Source organism: Ammodytes marinus, assembly GCF_949987685.1.
Source record: "Ammodytes marinus genome assembly, chromosome: 13".
In the NCBI taxonomy this organism is placed as follows: domain Eukaryota; kingdom Metazoa; phylum Chordata; class Actinopteri; order Uranoscopiformes; family Ammodytidae; genus Ammodytes; species Ammodytes marinus.
In genome coordinates this window covers 20,159,868-20,179,640 of record NC_137217.1, presented here as the reverse complement: position 1 = coordinate 20,179,640, position 19,773 = coordinate 20,159,868, and the positions used below count along the sequence as shown (strand labels likewise).

At 40.5% G+C, this 19,773-nt stretch overlaps 1 protein-coding gene across 1 annotated transcript in view; it reads right to left on the bottom strand.

Moving 5' to 3' along the window:
• kcnn3 (potassium intermediate/small conductance calcium-activated channel, subfamily N, member 3) overlaps nucleotides 1–19,773 on the bottom strand; it is a gene marked incomplete at its 3' end in the record, with an annotated part of 83,422 nt that overhangs the window by 47,940 nt on the left and 15,709 nt on the right. The window contains exon 3 of the mRNA XM_080039145.1: nucleotides 10,772–10,867. Coding sequence (XP_079895271.1) covers nucleotides 10,772–10,867 — 96 coding nt within the window. The remainder of the gene's footprint in view (nucleotides 1–10,771; nucleotides 10,868–19,773) is intronic.

Here is a 19,773-nt window from a genome sequence, read left to right as displayed (position 1 = left end):
GGGTTTACAAAAATAAGGGATTAAACAGGTTTATACAAACAGAATATGATGATTACCTGTGCGACACATAACCAGGATGTTTAAAAAACAAAACGGATCATGAGCAAGATACAACTGCACATGTAAGGATGATAGTTATTTATAATGTTTATACATTGTTTATATTATTTATATATACTGGACTTGTTTATAATATTTATATATATTTATAGTAATTATTCATATATAGGGGAGAACGGGGGAATCTGAGGCATCGGGTAATGTGAGCCACCCCCTGTATCTAGGCAACGGAAAACATTTGTGGTCATGTGAGGTATATGTTTTCCCCATGGCCCTGAAAGAGAGGACCTCATGGTGCTGTGGTAAGCATGTTTTTTTCACCAAAATAGGTATTTTGCATGTAAAAGTAAATGTTCTTGATGTCAACTTAAAGGCCTACTTCACCGGTTTGAATATGAAGGTGTATTGAATTCTGACATCCTATGTAGTATAAATGTGCAAATTTATTTTAAATCGGTTCATCCTAGCCTGAGAAAAGGCAGAAAGAGTGTTTTTTTAACCCTATATTTCTCTTTCTTGTGACATCACAGAAAGAGAAATATAGGGTTAAAAAAAACTTACTTTGTAAATATTACTGTGATGTGTTTTACTGTGACATCACAGTAATATTTACAAAGTACGTTTTTTTTTAACCCTATATTTCTCTTTCTGTGATGTCACGAGAAAGAGAAATATAGGGTTAAAAAAAACACTCTTTCTGCCTTTTCTCAGGCTAGGATGAACCGATTTCAATTTTTTTCGCACATTTATACTACACAGGATCTCAGAATTCAATACACCTTCATATTCAAACCGGTGAAGTAGGCCTTTAATCAACTGTTGTGCCAAAGCAAATGTGTTCACGTAGAAAAACTTCTATCATACGTGTTGATGAACTACCAACATATGAAACCATGTGATGCTGATAACTGTCGTTTGAAGACAGAGAAGTTTCGCATGATTTAAGAAGAAAAGGTAAATTCACTGAGAAAAATATACGGACCACACTTAAATCCTTTTCGATATCTGTAAATGGTATTAAGCTGTGGAATGGACTTGATGAAGTTGTCACAGGGAGTTGCAGTTTGCGCAATTTCAAAGCAAATTATGTTTCAAAAATTATTGAAAATTACAGACTAATAACCTGAGCACAATGTCAATGTCACTTTCATTACAATCTTGTAACAAATAATACAGGCCAGCAGACAGACTTGTTTTGGAATACTTTTGCAGAAGTGTATAGACTACCAGTTTAGTAATGGAACAGGCCAAATACAAGGCCACTTCACACTTTATACACTTGGCATTGTCACAGAAAAACTGAACTGTGCTGAACTGATTTTAAAAGCTGAAGCAATTAGATTAAAATTGACTGTGTATTGGACTGCAGATTCTTAAAAAAAAAGTGTATGTATGTATATATATATATATATATATATATGTGTGTGTGTATATGTATATATATATACATATATAGCTATATATATATAAAAAATAATGTTTTTTGTTTGTTTTATTTTTATTTTGTAACAGTAATCTGTGTATCTGAATCCGAATTTGATGAAAATGGGGGCGGGACCTGATAAGCCTTTGGCTTCTTCCGTCTCCCTTCGGACAACACAAAGTATGATGTATGAATATTTGCAAGAGAAAATTGTGTATTGTGTGGAATTGTCCGAAAGAATAATAAAAAAAAAAAAAAAAAAAAAAAGAATAACTGAAGATTAGCCTGAAATGCTAAGAGAGGTCAGCCTGGCATTCCCAGACCTGCCACTAGGCGCTGGCAAATTAAATTTGCTGCGCCTGTTGGTCTGGACACTCTCCGTTGAAGCTTTTTCAGGAACACCAGAAATCCGGGCTCACGTTTCAATTGGTTCTATCTAATATGGGCGCGCCAGAGCCCTTTATATGGTACTTGGGGAGGACGTAACCGGATGACCACAGTGACGTGCATGCGACGTCGAAGCCGTGATAGTAAACATCAAAGATGGCTGCGGATATGTTGTGTGAGTTTGAAACTGCTTTGGCCTCGACCCTTTATGATTTGGAAGACGGCACTCAAATCTTTCATTAGCAAGTAAGTGGAATGTTCTGTTTTGCCGACCGACAACGGCAAACGTTTAATTTAACAGTTTAACAGCTGTTCGCTAAACGAACGGGGTCACCTTGTGCATCGCTCTGATTGGTTGTAGTGCTATCCAACTGCGTGCAGTGGCATTTGAAATGCACGAGTAGGAGCCGCCCCTTGAGTTGGAAATTACTATTGATCGTGGCCAGACCCTCTATCGTTCAAGATATCAGGGTCTGGATTTCCAGGCTAAAGAGAGGGAAAGTGAGCCAAATGCTGAGGGGGAAAGTGAGCCACTGTCTCACTTTCCCCCACCATGAGGCACAAGTTAAGTTTAGTCTTAAACATATTTTAATTCGGGCTGTCAAGCGATTAAAAAAATTAATCTAATTAATTACAGGCTCTGTGATTAATTAATCTAGATTAATCGCATACTTTTATGACACTTTTATACCTGTTTATAAACAGCTGTATAGCCCGCTAGTACAGTTTGTTTCTCTCTCTCTCTCGCTCTCCGTCTCTCGTAACTTCTGTCTCCACAACAGACAGCGCTGCACTGCCACAGATGCCTATGCCGATTCATTCACCATCGTCGTACTCATAGGCAAAAATATTGACACACACACACACATACACACACACACACACACACACACACACACACACACACACACACGCGCGGGGCGGGTGTCCGTTTACGCGGGAGACGAGACAGCTAGCAAACAAAATTGAGACACACGGAGGAAGATTGAGAGATACTTTTGAACCTACATTGTTGCACCCACTAAATCAATAATGCACAGACACTGCGGAGAATAAAGTAAGATGTCTTCCTACCTTCATGCTTATTTGCCCGAAGCATCCCATAAACCGTCCATAGAGCCCTCGGCCCCGCCCGTTCCCCTGCTTCTCTCTTTACTTTTCTCCCTTTCACCCGTGCGGGCTGTGTATGCAAGCTACAGGTGCAGCTCGGTGCAGCTGCGCACCACTTTTGCACCGGGTCAAAGGGCATTATAGAAGTGCAATTAATCTGCGTTAATTTTTTTTAATCGCGTTAATTTTTCTGTGATTAATTAATCGAAATTAACGCGTTAATTTGACAGCCCTAATTTTAATGTAATATTACATAACATATGTTTTATTTTAATGTCATACACATTGTAGAAAAGCCATCATGCCAAGGAAATACACCAGGAAGACGACCTGGGGCAACCACACGGAAAGAGCACCTTCTCATCTTTCCCTGTAACCTTCAGGGCTGGAATGTAGAGTAGGCCTAGTTGTTGAGTATGATAGGCTGATGTTATAATCCAGTTGGGTCTTCTCCTGTGTTCTGAGTCCCAGGCTGTTCTCGCTGGTTCTGATTTTCCTATGCTTTGACCCCCAGACACTAGCTGGCTCTAATAGGCCTTTCACACCGCCGCAAAATCGGAGCTAGTTCTGGGCTTGTTCGGAGTTAGAGCCAGTGTTTTGGTTTCACACCGCCAGAGAGCCTGCTCCGGGCCGTAAAAACTGGGGGAACTCATACCCCAGGATTGAGCAGGGTTTGATAAGAACTGCTTGCGCGAACGGTTGGGGGAGGGATTATCCTGACCAACCAGAGCAACTCAAACCTCATGCCCGCCATATTTAAAAACACCGCTACTACGAGACGTAAACATAACATAATTACCGAACGTAGCGATCAAATTGACCGGCGAGAATACGCTGTATGGGTCCTGTTTGCTTAAGAAAGCAAAGCGAGAGCCAACAAGTGTAAAAATAAGACGTATTCGCCGCTGTTGTTGTGCTTAAAGCTAGCGGTAGCTTTAGCGTTAGCCACAAGAGCAGCGGCGTCGGGTGACGTACACACACGTTTACAGTGACGTCATGACGTTGCTCTCTTGCCTGCTCCATGGCTGTCTCCGGTCGATGTGAAACCAACCGGTTCATAACTGGGATAAGGCTGTAACCAGTTTTGAACTGACCCCAACACCAGCCTGGAACTGACTCTTGGTTCATTTTGGTGTGAAAGGCCTATAAGGGTCCTGTGTTCTGACCCCCAGACTGTGTTCTAATCTAACTGGTTCTATATTTTATTTGAATCTTATTAAAACCTTTTGAATTATAATATGTTGTATTTGATTTTGTTCAGAGTTACTTTCAAGTGTTTAGAAAATTTGCTTTGCTTAATTGACCAAACCCCATCATTCTTTTACTAGTCCGACATTAGTTCTGGAATATGTGGCTAGCTTTCAGGCTTCTTAATGTTACAATATGTGTTGTTATGGTAGTTTCAGAGTGGAAAAAGTAAGTGGATCAGTTTACCCCACAGCTGGGGTAAATTGCCCCGCAGAGCTGGAAATACCAGACATGACTGACACACACCACCTGAACAGCAGCAGACCCGATTAGAATCTGACCCGTGTTCGGTTCTCTGCATGTCATTCCTCTCTCTACGCCATTTCATCTCTGTCTCTTTGCACCATAAATAAAGCATAAAAAATGCCAAAAATATTTCTTAATAAAAAGAAAAAGTGTACTTAGCATTTTTCAACATCAAGCTTGGTCCTACCTAGACTATCAGCATTTCAGTAATTTGTAGGCATAATTGAATCAGCACCTCGGTCAATCATTTTGCTACATGTTCATATCGTCTTTCAGAGTCGATGCGATTCTTTCTTTCATAGCCAGCAAATTACTGTCAATAGTTATTAAGGAGTCAAATGTTATGTTAGTTAACTGTGAATAATAGAGACATTTGTAATCTGATTACTGATGACTTGCATAATAATCTAAAGTGATTGTTCTTCCTTGTTTCATGCTGAGCACAATTGGTTTGGGCTGCCCCTGACGGATCAGAAGAGACAGTGGAGATGGTTGAAAAGAGGAAGGCAAGAGATGAAAGATGCAAGAGAGGACTACAAAATAAAAGCAAACAAAAAAACAAAGTGTTTTTTTTACCGAAAGGTAAATGAAGGTGAGTTCTAAAGTACAACAGAAGAGGGGCAGATAGGTGAGAAGTTGAGTGCTGAGTATCAAGGGAGGAGAGAAGTCAGGAGAGAATGGATGTGAAACTCAACAACAGAATTGAATTGAGGCCCGGAGGAGGAGAAGGGAGACAGATCTAATCTGATAAGAAGGAGGAGAGGGAAAGAAAAAGGGGAGAAAAAGAGAAGCACACTGACGGTGGTAAACAAAACGTGCTGTGAGATAAAAGGCATGAAGAGGGAGAGGGAAATGGAGATCGGTGTAAGGGAGAGAGAGAGAGAGTGAATGAACGAGGTGGTATATGCCAGCTAAACCCGGTAACATCATTCTGATCTCTAGCAGATCTGCCTCTGTACAAACTGTACAAATATACTGTATATATATATATATATATATATATATATATATATATACACACACACACACACGCACGCTTGTCTGTGTGTGTGTGTGTGTGTGTGTACGTGCTATCGTGTTACAAGCTTGGCAAAATGCTCTAGTGGAGAGTGTCATAATCTGAGAATGAGATCTTTATTGAACAATGCCTTTCATTTCACACAGCATTAGTTCTCGCGGTGTGTATCTGTGTGCCTGTGTTGGAACCATCCAAAGAAAAAAAGAAAAGAAAAATGAAACTTTGACTAACTAGCACTTCTTATGCTGCTCATGTATATCAATTACAAACAGACTTGGTACCAACAGGCAGGTACGGAATAATAAAATGAATATGCACGTTATGAAGGATGTGTAGGACTATCATTGTAGGTGTTGCCTACATACAGTATGAGTTTCTTAGCAGTTTTTCTAGTATCAGCTGTTCTCAAATAATTAGTTAGCTCTAAGACCCCCTTAAATCAAATGGGAAACATTTTGGTTCAGGTAATGCCATATTCATAATACACAATATTGTTTATCTGCTCTAAGGCTCAATGCCAGATGAGGCTATTCACGGAATTATTCGTAGCCGTCTTTGACAATGTGCGTGATGCCATGAGGACGGAGGAGCTAGAGAGCCACTCACGAAACTAGAACGTAAACAAAGTAGTGGTAGTCCCTCTGGGAGACGTCAAAAAGGCTTGGGTATTTCCATAATTAAATAAAAAATGTTTTACATTAACAAAACCAACAATATCATTCCAGTTCTGCATCTACACAGTTAAAGTTCTCTTTGCAGAACGCTCTGTGGTCCTGTTGATCAACATCACAGACGTGACATAAAACATCGAGGCAAGCAAAAAAAAAAAAGTAACATGCTAGCCTTTCTGTTGGGAAGTCATGAGGTGTCATGATGCGTCCCCAGCGTCTATGAGACACTACACTGCTGGGTAAAAAAAATCGATTGTCCATTATTGTTCCCAACCCGGCACCCTACACCTGCCAGATTGGACTGCAATCAGGCTGACAGCATGTTGTCCGACTCTGGCACAAGGGTATGATGTGTTACTTAAATTCAAAGTAGGAGGCTTGTGTAATTTTTAATTTGGACAGAACCAGGATAGCTGTTTACTACAGTTCCGATGGTCAAGGCCCCCTGGCAGCAAACAAAACACGTAACACTGCCTCAATAGGCTCTGTGCACTAGAACCCGGAAGTCAACTTACGGTGTTGGCGTTCTAGTTTCCGATGTACTTACTGACTCTGTCCATACAGTTGAATTTCATAATATTTTGCTCCAACCAGCAAGCGGGAAAGGGATTTAAGTTTGATATTTAAGTTATTTGTATAAGTAAGAGGTTAAGTAAGTGGTGTACCGGATTTTTAATTAACAGAGTATTTAGGGCCCGAGCACCGACCGGTGCGAAGCCCTATTGAAATGCAAAGGATTTTTCTTCCCTATTATTCTTAGTCATTTTTGGCACTTTTCACCCCCTTCCCGTCATGCATAACTTGAAATTTTTTGCGTACCCATCAGACCTGCAAAAAATTGTCGTTTGTTTCGAGACCGGGCCAAAAAAACGGCACCCCCTGTGGCCACAAACAGTTTTTCAGGAAATGCATGCTCAAAAGTTGGACTTACAACATGTAATGGCCCAAAGCGCACATAAATGCAATTTTATATCCAGGGCCAAAATCAACAGGAAGTCGGCCATTTTGGATTTTGTGCCTAAAATCGCCACATTACAAATTTTCACATATCGACAAACTCGTCCTAGAATTTTTACGCCAGGGACGTTGAACCACTTCTCAAATACTCAAGACGCTTGCCCGATGTTAAATTGCGAAAAGATTTAAAAATCACAGTAGTACCAGGATTGCAGAGTAAAGTGGACTCATAACAACTTTTTGTGCAAAAAAAAATATGATAGGGTATGTCCTCCGACATGGAAGATGATATACCCATTTGCCTCACTGCATGAGGCAAATGGTGGTCACACCAGATACTGACTGGTTCTGAGTCCCCAGACCCCCAATAAAGCAAAAAAATGCACATTTCAGAGTGGCCTTTTATTGTGGACAGTCTAAGGCACACCTGTGCACTAATCATGATGTCAGATCAGCATCTTGATGTGGCACACCTGTGAGGTGGGATGGATTATCTCAGCAAAGCAGAAGTGCTCACTATCACACATTTAGACAGATTTGTGAACAATGTTTGAGAGAAATGGTAATATTGTGTATCTGGAATGAATTTTAGATCTTTAAGTCCATCTCATGAAAAATGGGAGCAAAAACAAAAGTGTTGCGTTTATATTTTTGTTGAGTGTATATTGCTGCAAGCTTGATATCATTGCCATTTCCAAGACGCGATTTCGAAGATGAGGATCAATAAGAATGGAAAATTAACGCCAGCATTAGGATTAACGCAAAAGAGGAACATTGTTGGAAGGCATTTTACCAACAAGTAGAAACGACATGGGATAGACTGACTGCACCAAAACTAACTGGTTGCAGGCTGCTTTTTTCATCGGACAAATCGTGGAATATTATAGTGGAATATTTGTGGATTCACCATGGGATTTAGCCTGCTAGCCTAACACCATCGTGTTTGAGGATGCTGGCGCACACCTGCAAGCTACGGTGAGGTTAAAATATTTTGAGGGTGGCAGAGTAGCTAAATAGGAAAGTTTATTCATGCTGTGATATCCAATGACTTTTATTCTATTTCAGTCGTTTGAGGCAATGCGCTGCTGGTGACCGGAAGTTCGCTACTAGACTTGTGCACAGAGCATCCATCCATCCATCCATCCATCCATCCATCCATCTATCTATCTATCTATCTATCTATCTATCTATCTATCTATCTATCTATCTATCTATCTATCTATCTATCTATCTATCTATCTATCTATCTATCTATCTATCTATCTATCTATCTATCTATCTATCTATCTATCTATCTATCTATCTATCTATCTATCTATCTATCTATACTAAAACAATGTTTTCCAGTTGTGATTCCAAAAGTTATAGTTATGATATAGAGTAATTTTTGGTTAAATCCCAACGACACCTCCCCCTCCCTGCTGCAATTTCCACTGACACCTCCACAGTATACCCAAACGCCTGACTTCATATAATCAAAAGGAATCCTTCTCAAAGAGATTACAGTTTTTCTCAGTCGCTTTGGTGCTTTTCTCACATCACTATTAACATTTGCACAGCAGTTAGTGCATTTCTCAAAACAATTAGTGCAAACTGCAAAACCTAGTGGATAACCTGCAAAAGTACGTCACTTACTCAAAATGGATAGTCTAATCCTCAAAAGCAAGTATTCATGTCAATGAAACTGCCAGTGTCATCAAAATGAGAAGTCTTGACACCATTGTTTATGAACAAGATAATCAAATGGCTTTGTCATGTTTTCATTATGACAGTTTATTCTCTCAGTGTTTTCCAATGCAAAAAAAAGGTCAGAACACGGTGACACTACCTGAAAATGCTCAAGACAGCACTATGCACTACTTGTACAGCCATTTGAAAACTACAGTAAAGTTACACATTGCTGTAGTTAGGGGAGTAAGTGAGTACAAGACACTGAATACATATGTTTCACATTTTTACTGTATATGCTCTTTGCAATTCTACAGCATTGTGCAAAAGAAAAATACACTTCAGTCACTTATTTAGAACAAACTAAATATAAATTGCTACTATGATGTGCTCAAATGACTAAATGTTGCAGAGGTTGAACTAATAGTTATGAGAATTTTCATTCTGATCTGAGAAAAGCACCAAAGCAACTGAGAAGAACTGTAACAGAAGACCTTCTTATCTCACTCTCTCTCTCTCAGTCGACCTTACATTAACTACTCTTTTCTTTCCCTGACCGTATTAGCGTGCCTGTCACGTGCGGCAGGCACAGTGTGCGTGGGAGGATGACTGCCTCTGTATGTGGATGTGACATCAAACTTGCGAGCAGAAACGAGGGTTCTTTTATGAATGAATGCTTAACCATGTAGGCACACGCATGCATGCACATGCACCACATGTGCCTATTTGAGTGGGGAATCTTAAAGCACAGCGGCTGCCTATTACAGACTGATTACAAGTATGTCTGTCCCTGTGTACGACAGCGCACAAGCAACGACCGCTATCGATCCACAGAAACTCAGAGCAGAATGCATCAGAATCCCCATCACAGACCCACTGGAACTTTAATAGACTTTTCCTACAACGTCCAAGCAGTGGAGAAAAAAAAGGCCCAGCGATAAACTAATATGTGGTTAGATGGATGAGTGTTTCTCCGTGGTTTAGCTGGTGGGAGTAATAGCTGGTGTGGGGGCACTCATTGGGTCTGATTCCCGCAAGGCTCCCATAAATAGTCAATGTGCATCGATTGCAAATGGCTCCAGATGAAAACCCTGGCTAAATGACTGGGGTACCGTTATGTTAGCAAAATGACAAACTGCAAAACAGATATCATGAAGCATGAGAGCATTTCTGATTGATTGTTTCAGCCTTGCAAGAGGCACAGGCAATGTGTGTTTTTGTGTGTTTATCAATTGAATGAAAGGATTGTTAGTGGCTGAGTGTGTATTTAACATTCGGTGCAGTGTTTCTTCTGAATGCAGAGCAATGCAAACTGTTTCTTGGATCCCACTATGACTCTCATTAATGTCGTTAATAGGCTGGAACTGACAAGCACCTGTGTCCCTTGGTCTATCTCAGGGAGCCTGGGGGACGACAACATAATGTGTACACTGTGGACAGATCTCAGATGTGCCTCGGCTTATGTATTTGAAGAAAGCCACTCCTAAACAAAGAGCTGTAGGCATTCAAGGAAAAGTGGCTTTTCCGCCAAGAGTTATGCGATAGATCAGAGTTCGATCGATAGCACTCACATGTATGTCCGCTAAATATGAAGCTACAACCAGCAGCTTAGCTTAGCATTAAGGCTGGAAACAAAAGGAAAAAAACTTGGCTGTCCAGAGGTGACAAAGGTTGCCTATCGCAGCAGCTGTAAATGTCACTAATTATTAAATGTAGTGTTTTTAAAGTGTGTGTGTGACCACTTCCTGTCAAGCACAGAAGTCACTTGGTGCCTTGAAATGACCCTCCACCATGTATGACACACAAATTGTGATGATATTTTAACTATACTGTATAGCAAACCACAACTTTGTGTATGGATTAAACAACCCTGATATAACCTATTACTTAGCTAAGCTAATAGCTAACACCTGTCCGTGGGTTTGTTTGTGTTAGTGTGTGCACAGGTATGCCTGCCTGTTGATGTGTGTGCATGTGTCTTACCTGGACTTCCCGTGCATGGTAAGCTATGATGAGGCCCAGCAGTATGACCGTGGACAGACTGATGAGACACTTCAAGGCCAGAGAATACATGGAGCTCTGTAGAGAGAAAAAACGAGATACACACCCTTAGAAATGTTAACATGTTGCACAGACATACGACATTTGCCATGTTGGCTGTTTTAATACTTGGAAGACCATGATAAAGAAAATCCATTTAAGAGTCAACTATTATTTGACAATTCAAACAAAGGAACCAGATTCGACTGCAAGTCTCACAGTCGAAAGAGTCAAAAAATGAGATTATGAAACAAGGATCATTATATTCATCGAATTCTCAGGGTTCTCAACTTTTGGAAATTGTTTAGAGTGAGACAGAAGCGGATTTCCCATGCGAGCGCGCGAAGCGCGCGAGCAAAATTTTATTGTGTTTATTTATTAATTTAAAGCATAATAATGGTTTTTAACACAAGTTCAGTTCAATATAATTTCTTTGTTTTAGTTAAAATATAGCCTATTGTAGTAATTTTATGATGAAAGTATAACTGGATTAATACCAAATGCCAGAGAGATGGGTGTAGGCCTAGGGTAGTTCTTCGGGGTAGTTATTTCAGTAAAACTCTTAGTTCAGTTCAGCAAATATGGATACTGGATATTACTGATGCTCGCTGTTGTAGCTTCGAGTGGCAGATTTTGAGGCCTTCAGGATAGGGGTTTTCTGGCTCCCACTTGAAGCACTGTGGCTCCACACCAGCCATTTAGACCATCATAATGGAGGACAATGTTCCTTCTAGGGCTAGTCTGTTTCTGGTGCTGGTGAAGACCAACCATGGCGAAGACTCTTTCGGCGTCCGCATTTGAATGTGGGAGCACTAAAACCAACTTGGCCCCTCAACTAGTAGGTGAAAAATCGAAAAGCAAGTGCAAAACAAAAGCATTATTAGCTATGTCTTATGGGCTTCATGAGGGGCCTCTAAGGCCCCCACACACATACAGGAATAAACATTCTACATGTAAATTATATACTGTTCATAAAAAGTAGCTTTCCACCCTGTATCTGTTGCAATGGGCCCCTCCATCATATAACATGGGTCTGCAGACCAATCTTCTGAAATGTTTTTACAGTTGCAGAGTAAAGAGTGCTGCCTGTTTAAGAAAAATAATGTTCCTTCTGCAGCTCAAGATTTGATTTAAATCTAAATTTTCCAGATTGATTTTTCAGATTGATGCATTTTACTTTAAAACTGTACCAATTTTCTTCCAGGGGGGCATGCCCCCGGACCCCCCAACAAGGTACAGGATATCTCCCACAGTATCCCAAAATCCTGTGGGAAACACTGACTCCCTTAATATGTTTATGCCAGTAAACGTATGTATCTTTGCGGAAAAGTCAATGTAACTGACTGGATAGGGAGGGGGGCGGGGGGGCTTTAAGAGTCTGGGCCTATTATCTCATAATCCGTCTATGAACCAACTAGTTTCCACAATCTTTTTTATTTTTGCGGGGAGCATGCACAAGCATTATTCATAGAAAAAAATAAAAAATAAATGTGGGGGGCCCACACAGGGTCTTGAAACGGGCCCCGAGATCGTTAGGACCGCCCCTGCACGCTTGTCGCGTAGCCTGACGAAACGCTGCGCCTTCTCTCTGCCCGCTCGGCTCTCGCAGAATGCATTAGTGGGCGCAACAAACGCCACGGCCCGTGTGAAACGGCCTTAACTACTGAACGAAGGAAATCAAATTAGTTTTTCCCCAAAAAAACGAATGAGTTTTTCCCCAAAAAAACGGGACAAATTGTGTCCCGGGAGAGATTTTTCCTTCCTCGGGACAGCTGGTGAAAAAAGAGAACAATTTCGGGAAAAACGGGACGGGTGGCAACCATAGATAGTATAAATAAGGTGGCAACACTAGGTGATGGTGGTGAAGGCCAGGATTTATCGAAGCTATAGGCTATATATAAAAAAAATTGTTTGGCAGAGTTATAATTTGCGTGAGAAATGCAAGGTGTGGCGTGGAGCGTGTGAATTGCCTGAAATGCGTGTGTCTCACTCTCATTGCGTGAGGGTTGAGAACCCTGAATTCTATTCTATTGCAATATGTAAATTCTTAGTCGGGGGCAACCCAACTTTCAAGTGCTGAGAAGAAGTAGGATGGGAGTATTCCTCTTCATCAATACCCTGCAGGCAGGCTTTGAATCCTCTGCTTTCAAAGGCTTATAATCAATGCAGTGGGGAACTTCCGATCAATACAACTCATAGCACTTCACTGGTTTCTTTAACCCCCTCACCTCCCATGCTCAGAGCACAGCAACGCTTACTGGAGTTATATCATACACGACGTCCACACCCCCTGGACTGGACAATATAAATGTAAACATTTACAAACACTTTCAGACATTCGACCATTCACAAAAGGAACACACAACACATACATTTAGACATACGCAGGGAAGATCAAAAGGAAAACATGCTATTAGATTGTATTTGTTCGCTGTTCTTCGGTGAGTTTTTGTGTACATTTAAGAATAAATCTTCATTGATATAAACATGTTTTTTTGATTATGTTTGAGCCAAACCTGCTGTAGGAATTCATGAATTATTTCAAATGCCACTACATGATAAGAAAGGAAAAGGATCAAACGTTCGATCATATCTTTCTTTCTATCCATCCATCCATCCATCCATCTTTACTAGAAAATTGTGATTAAAGTTTGATTAAAGGTTGTGATAAACCAAATTATACTTTAAAGCAGCCAGTTGCCTCACACAAGTTATAATTATTATACATATACACACACATATATATATATATATATATATATATACTGTATATATATATATACAGTATATATATATATATATATATATATATATATATATATTTTAAAGGAGCCAGAGTGCAAGGCGTCTATGGTGTGCTATGTTGTTTTTGTATTATTGCCCTCTAAAAGGTATATGGTAAACAACATTTCACCTTCTGCTTTTTTGTTGTCGTTGCTTTCACTTAATTCATTGTTCCTTGTTAGCCATGCTAGTGACATGGCTTTAGGCACTATGTCAGTCTGAGTGTGTGTGTGGGTTTGTACAGTATGTCCACACAATTGGTCCAGACTGAAAAATAAAAGTAAACTTGACAGGTGCTGGTTTGATTTGATGAAATTGTATATACACATTCTTGTTCCCCACAATCCTGCTGACTTTAGACATCCCCTTACAGATGATCTGGCCCCACCATCAAAACCAAAGATTTCCCTTGTTCTATAAAATATCTCAACATCTATTAAAGCGGCTACGAGTAACATTTAAATATCTTTTAAACAGCCTCATGTTTCCTCTGATAATCATAAATTACCTTTAACAGCAAACGAGACCATCAGTGCAAAGAAAGACGTTTTTATATAGTTTGTATTACTGCTTTTGGTCTGGTCGCACACCCAGTCCGATTTTCGGTTCGCTCGGTCACATATCCATATTGGTCGCAGATTTCAGTGTGGCGCTGCAACGCGATTTGAGAAGCCTATCCCTCCAGGTGAGGGAAGGGGAGCGGGAGCCTTGTTTGAGACAGTTATTTGTCGTCATAATGACTGATAACGGGGCTGAACTTTCTTTATATGTCCATGGGGCTGAACCATCAAAGAAAAAAAGAGAATGCAATGAAGAAAAGCTAAAAGGGAGAGTGATATAAGCTACGGGCGGGACGAGGGCGTTGCCAAGCAACGTGTATACAATTTCACGAGAGCGAAACTAGACTGCAGTGTTTACTCCTAAATGAATGAGCGGTACTAACACAAAGTTTGCTTTGCTTCACCATCATCAGATAACCATTATCTGAAATAGTAATTATTTACATCAACAACACAAACACATTACCTCATCGTGATCCATACTAACTGCCGTCTCTCGTTCATTCGCTTTCTGTGAGGACACGTAATCTTTCAGCTCCGTGAGAGAGAGTAGTTAGGTGACGCTGCTGCATCAACTAATTGCAATCAGGTGTGTGTAGCACTGACTGGCATTAGTTGATGCAGTGTCAAAACCACTCTCACGGAGCCGAAAAGAGTCCTCACACTTTCAACACACGGACATGCACTATATTGCGCCCTTCTCAGTTCACACTCGCACGCCTGGCACGAGCTAGAAAACAGCTTTGCGACAGCGGGCGTCGTAAAAATACTACCGCTTTTGTCCAAAGGGGACGCCAATGTTACTCTTAGTGGCTTTAATTGACTTGCACCAACTTTCATCCAGACATTCATGATATTGGGAGCATAGCCTGCTGATGTGAACACTTTTTCTTAATGCACAGGTATGCAAAAGTAAAGCAGCACAGAACCCCTAGCATAGCTGTGAACCCCCAAGCTTGTTTTTAATTCATACTTTTTACATTATTTTGTTATCATGAATGCATGGTCTTCTTGAGCCAACCAAAAGTCCGGACAGTTTGAAAACATAAAAATACAACACAGTTTATCCTAGATCCTTGAGGAAAAACTCCAAACAAATAAACAAGTAAATGAACAGGAATAATGTATCAATGGTGCTTTTGGTCTTTTTATGGGATGTGTTGACCAAAAGAAAAACTTATCCGTTTGAATCTTAAAGAAAAAGAGGGAAAAAGGACAAATGATAACAGAACTGTTTTCGTTAGTAATAAGTAATGAAGGGTTAGATCAATGTGGGCTTTGCTGACCTTTTATCAGAAAATGGATTTTGAGTAGTTCACTGAGTTATCGGGTGTCATTCATTAATTTCTCTTTTTTTGTATTTTCTGTTATTATTCATTTTCAAAAACTTTTTCCCACTTGTGAAATATTGTCAAGAAATATTCTGCACAAAGATACAAATGATAGAACTCAGCAGACAAAACATTTACTTTGACGAATATTCCAAGCTTTAGACATAAAACCAGCTGCATTTAGTGATTTGGTCAGTTAAAGACACACAAGAGAGGAGTTGAGCCAGCCTAAGACCGCACAAACTCAGATCAGATAGTTTAGATGTTAAGCTGGGTGCTTTTAAGCATTTATCGCCTATCACTCTCTTAGTCAGATTGTGCACTCTGTGTTAAGACATTCTGTATGTTACACAGCTCTTCCTCTAGGATGTGATTAGGCGGAATCTACATAGCATTTTGGGTTCATGAATATATATTAGAAGTCTGCCTCCTGGTAAATGTAGTGTGCTATTGTGTCTACTTCATGTGAAACACTCGGTATAGTGTGTTAGTCTTCACTGACACCCTCTTTGGCTGATAATTCCTTTTTTGCATTTTTCACATAATTATCAAATTCTGAAATTAATGAATGTGAGTAGTGGTGCCCTTTCTACTGCTTGACACAAACAAACAAACAAACACACACACACACACACACACACACACACACACACACACACACACACACACACACACACACACACACACACACACACACACAGTGTGTGTTGTTTATTTGTTGCTCATATCAGTGTGGTTATGGGCCACATCACAACACTGGGAGTATAGGATAGTCCTCAACTCTCCACTTATTTCCAGATTATCAGATTGCCCAAAACTCTGGCTGTTTTTGTTGCTAACACTCTCTCTCCCTGTTTCTGTCTGTCTTCTCTGCTAACATCTCATTTGCACTCGCTGAAGCAAAGGAGGTGCAAAGGAAGCCAACATTGTTGTGCTAATGAGTAAAAATGCAGACTCGTGGTATGTTCTCTGCATGTCATTCCCCTCTCTGTACTATAAAATAGAGCATTCAAATGCCCAAAAATTAAATGAAATGGGATTTGCCTCTCTCTCTCTCTGTGTCTTTCTCTCTCTCTCTCTCTCTCTCTCTCTCTCTCTCTCTCTCGCTGAATTTACCTTCAGCCGTCTGTCTGCCATTCAGGTTTTTCTTTTCATTTCTGCCCATTACCAGCATTATCAGGGGCATTTTGTTTTGTCCAGTCTCACTTAGCTATCTCTGCCTCTATAGTAAATAACTCCATTGTAACAGAGATTGTACATGCACGCTTTCTGTTCATTTCTGCTTTTTCATACCATGAGCTTAGGCAAATTTTCAAACGTAATTGGCTGACAGGGGTCCATTCACTCCTAGTAACGGGACACCCCTATGTTCCTGTTTGCCGTTCTAAATTGATGCACCTGTAATAAACTCCAGATAAAGACAGCAGCAGTGAGGTTTGCTCATACTTCAATAGGGACGTAGACAGCTGCGGCCTTGCATGTGGACAGCAGATGCACATTTGCTTCAATATGTACAAACTGTTGCACTAAAAACAAGATGGCCACCTCACGACAGCAAGAAGGGCTCCTTTGTACTTGCTGTATTTGCTGTGCTGTATTGGCTGAATAACAAGAGAAAAAGCTTTTTGTGTGCCTTTGTACTCCTTAGAAAATTCTTGATGCAACAATATTGACAACACATCCATGTCCTTGTGTTGATATTCGGGCTAAAGTCTGCAGGCAACCAGATAAGCTTAGATCAAGACTGGAAGCAGGGGCAAAAAGCTAATTAAAAAAATGGTCAATAATTAGCAACCAGTTGTGGTTCCACATGGGGGTTATATGTTTTATTTAAAATGTTTTATTTATTTGATAGGGACAATGCATATTCATGAACAGCTGTAACAATTACATCTGTAAAAATGCCAGATTTTAGCAAAAGTGCTAATTTTCATCTAGGCAGTCAAAGAAATATAGGTTACAAAAAGAATACTTAAAAAAGGCACAAATAACACGAGAAAATAAAATAGTTTAAAGGTGGTCACAGACTTGGTTTTCTTTTATCAACTGTTTGAGGTGTGTTTTGAAGGTTGAATAATTTTGTGAGTCTCTTATTGTGAGTGGGAGAGTATTCCAATATTTAGTTACTTTGACTGACAAAACATTTTGTCCGAATGTAGTACGTCTGTATGGGACGTCACAGTCTCCTCGGGCTGTGGCCCTGGTGCCAGTCCCACTCGCAGACTTCAGCTTAATAAAGTCTTTCAAAGGTGGAGGAGCAAGTCCGTGCAAAATTTTATATACAAAACATGCATTTTTAAAATAAACAAAGTTATGAAAATTTAATAAATGATGTTTATCTAAAACAATGCAATGGTGAAACGAAAATGGCTTTTTGTCAAAGATTTTTATGGCCTTTTTAAGAAGAGATTGTATTGGTTTAAGTGTTGTGCCAGCAGCAAGTGACCATGTGGTTATACAGTATTCAATATGTGAAAAAATCATCGAGTGCAAAAACATTCGAGCAGCATTAATAGTCATGAAGGATCTTACTTGCCTGAAATTGTTTATATTAAAATGTACTGTCTTTGTTAATTGTTTGATATGTTTTTTAAATGTTAATGTTGGGTCCAATGTTAAGGCCAGGACACACTGGCCCGATAATCGCCGTCGTAGAGTCGGGAGGGGGCGGGGACACAAATTTGTTTGGTGTGTGCCGTGAAATCGGACGTCGTAGATGTCGTCGGGCTTCTTTTGAGCCGAACATGTTCAATCGGCGGCGGGCAGTCTTTCAGTTGGAGCAATTTGATTTGTGGATGGCTAGCGAATCAGTGAAGCCCGGAAGTGAGGCGGGTAGCACAAACAGCTAACAACAGTTAGCCATCGTTTTAATGTGTTTGTTTGTTTCGTTCAGCGAGTACTCACATGCATCAACCCTTGTTGACTGCTCGACACCATGCTCGACACTCTCTGCTAAAAATGGTGCTCTTTATGGTCCATAAATATAAATACGTATTTCTATCTATGTTTATGGTCTAGAAAGCCGTCCCATCATTTCCGGCTTCCGTATTTTTTCGGGCCACAATACAGATTAGCGCCACCTGCTGTTATGGAGACATTACGTCCCGCGCAAGCGCAGATCGTACGGAAAGTCAGCAGTCGGTTTGGTGTGTTCTTTGCACTTTTTCGGCCGCGACGGGAAGACTGGAGCTCCCTGAATCGGCAGTCTCCATTTTCGGGTAGTCGGACTGGTGTGTCCTGGCCTTTAGGCCCAAATATTTAAACTCATTAAAGGGTAACTGCACCCCCTGTTTGAGCTACTGCACGATTTTGAAAAATGCTTTCAGACCATGGATTCTGAATTCCGTTTGAGAACCATTGTTTTTAAACATTCCGACATCAGCCGGCCGACTTTCGGGAGGGAGGGGGCGCGCGGTGTCTGTGAAGGAGGGGGCTAGCTGCTAGTAGCTGTCACTCAGGAAGATCTGAATGACATGACTTCATTGAAATATCGAGTGACACAAAGTCTAACGGCACTATCGCTACAGAGTGAGCTCATGTGCCACACAGATAGGTCGTCTGAGGTGGAGGACTTTCTTATTCTAAATTGTTGGCGGGTGTTTCTATCGTAGTGTTAGGAGACCGAGTAGCGCAAGTGAACGAGCGGCAGTCTGTGTGTGTCTGTGTGTGAGCGAGGAGAGCGAGCGAGCGAGCGAGCGGTAGCGTGTGTCAATCAAGTGAAGTAATGAACAAGTCCGGGTCCGTGTGTGTGTGTGTGTGTGTTATACAGTGTGAGATAATGCAGACACACTGCCGATAGAAGTGAAGTGTGTTAACCCCCGAAATAACATCCTTGGAGGGATGGTATAACAGTAGTAGCTCATGGATCAGCCATGGACCTATGAAGAGCGTGACCGGCTTTGCGGCGACGTGATGACGTACTACTGTACCAAAAGTACAGTAGTACGTCATTTTTCGAACCCGATGGAAAAAAGTTTTTTTCAAATCTTAGTAAAGTTCTAAAATGATTTACAATACAAAACATTTCTTAAATTGCCGATATTTAACATATTGCAATTTTTTTCAATGTTAACACCAGCATATAAGTGTTCCTTAACAACATAGTGATTTAATTCAGCTTCTATCTCAAAAAACAAGTAAAAGGGTGCAGTTACACTTTAACTAAACTAAGCTCTACATCGTCCAGGTAAACGCCAGACTGCCGAAGGCTGGTTGGCTGTTTAGTGAACATCATGCAGACCGATTTCTTTGCGTTTAGTTGGAGACACAA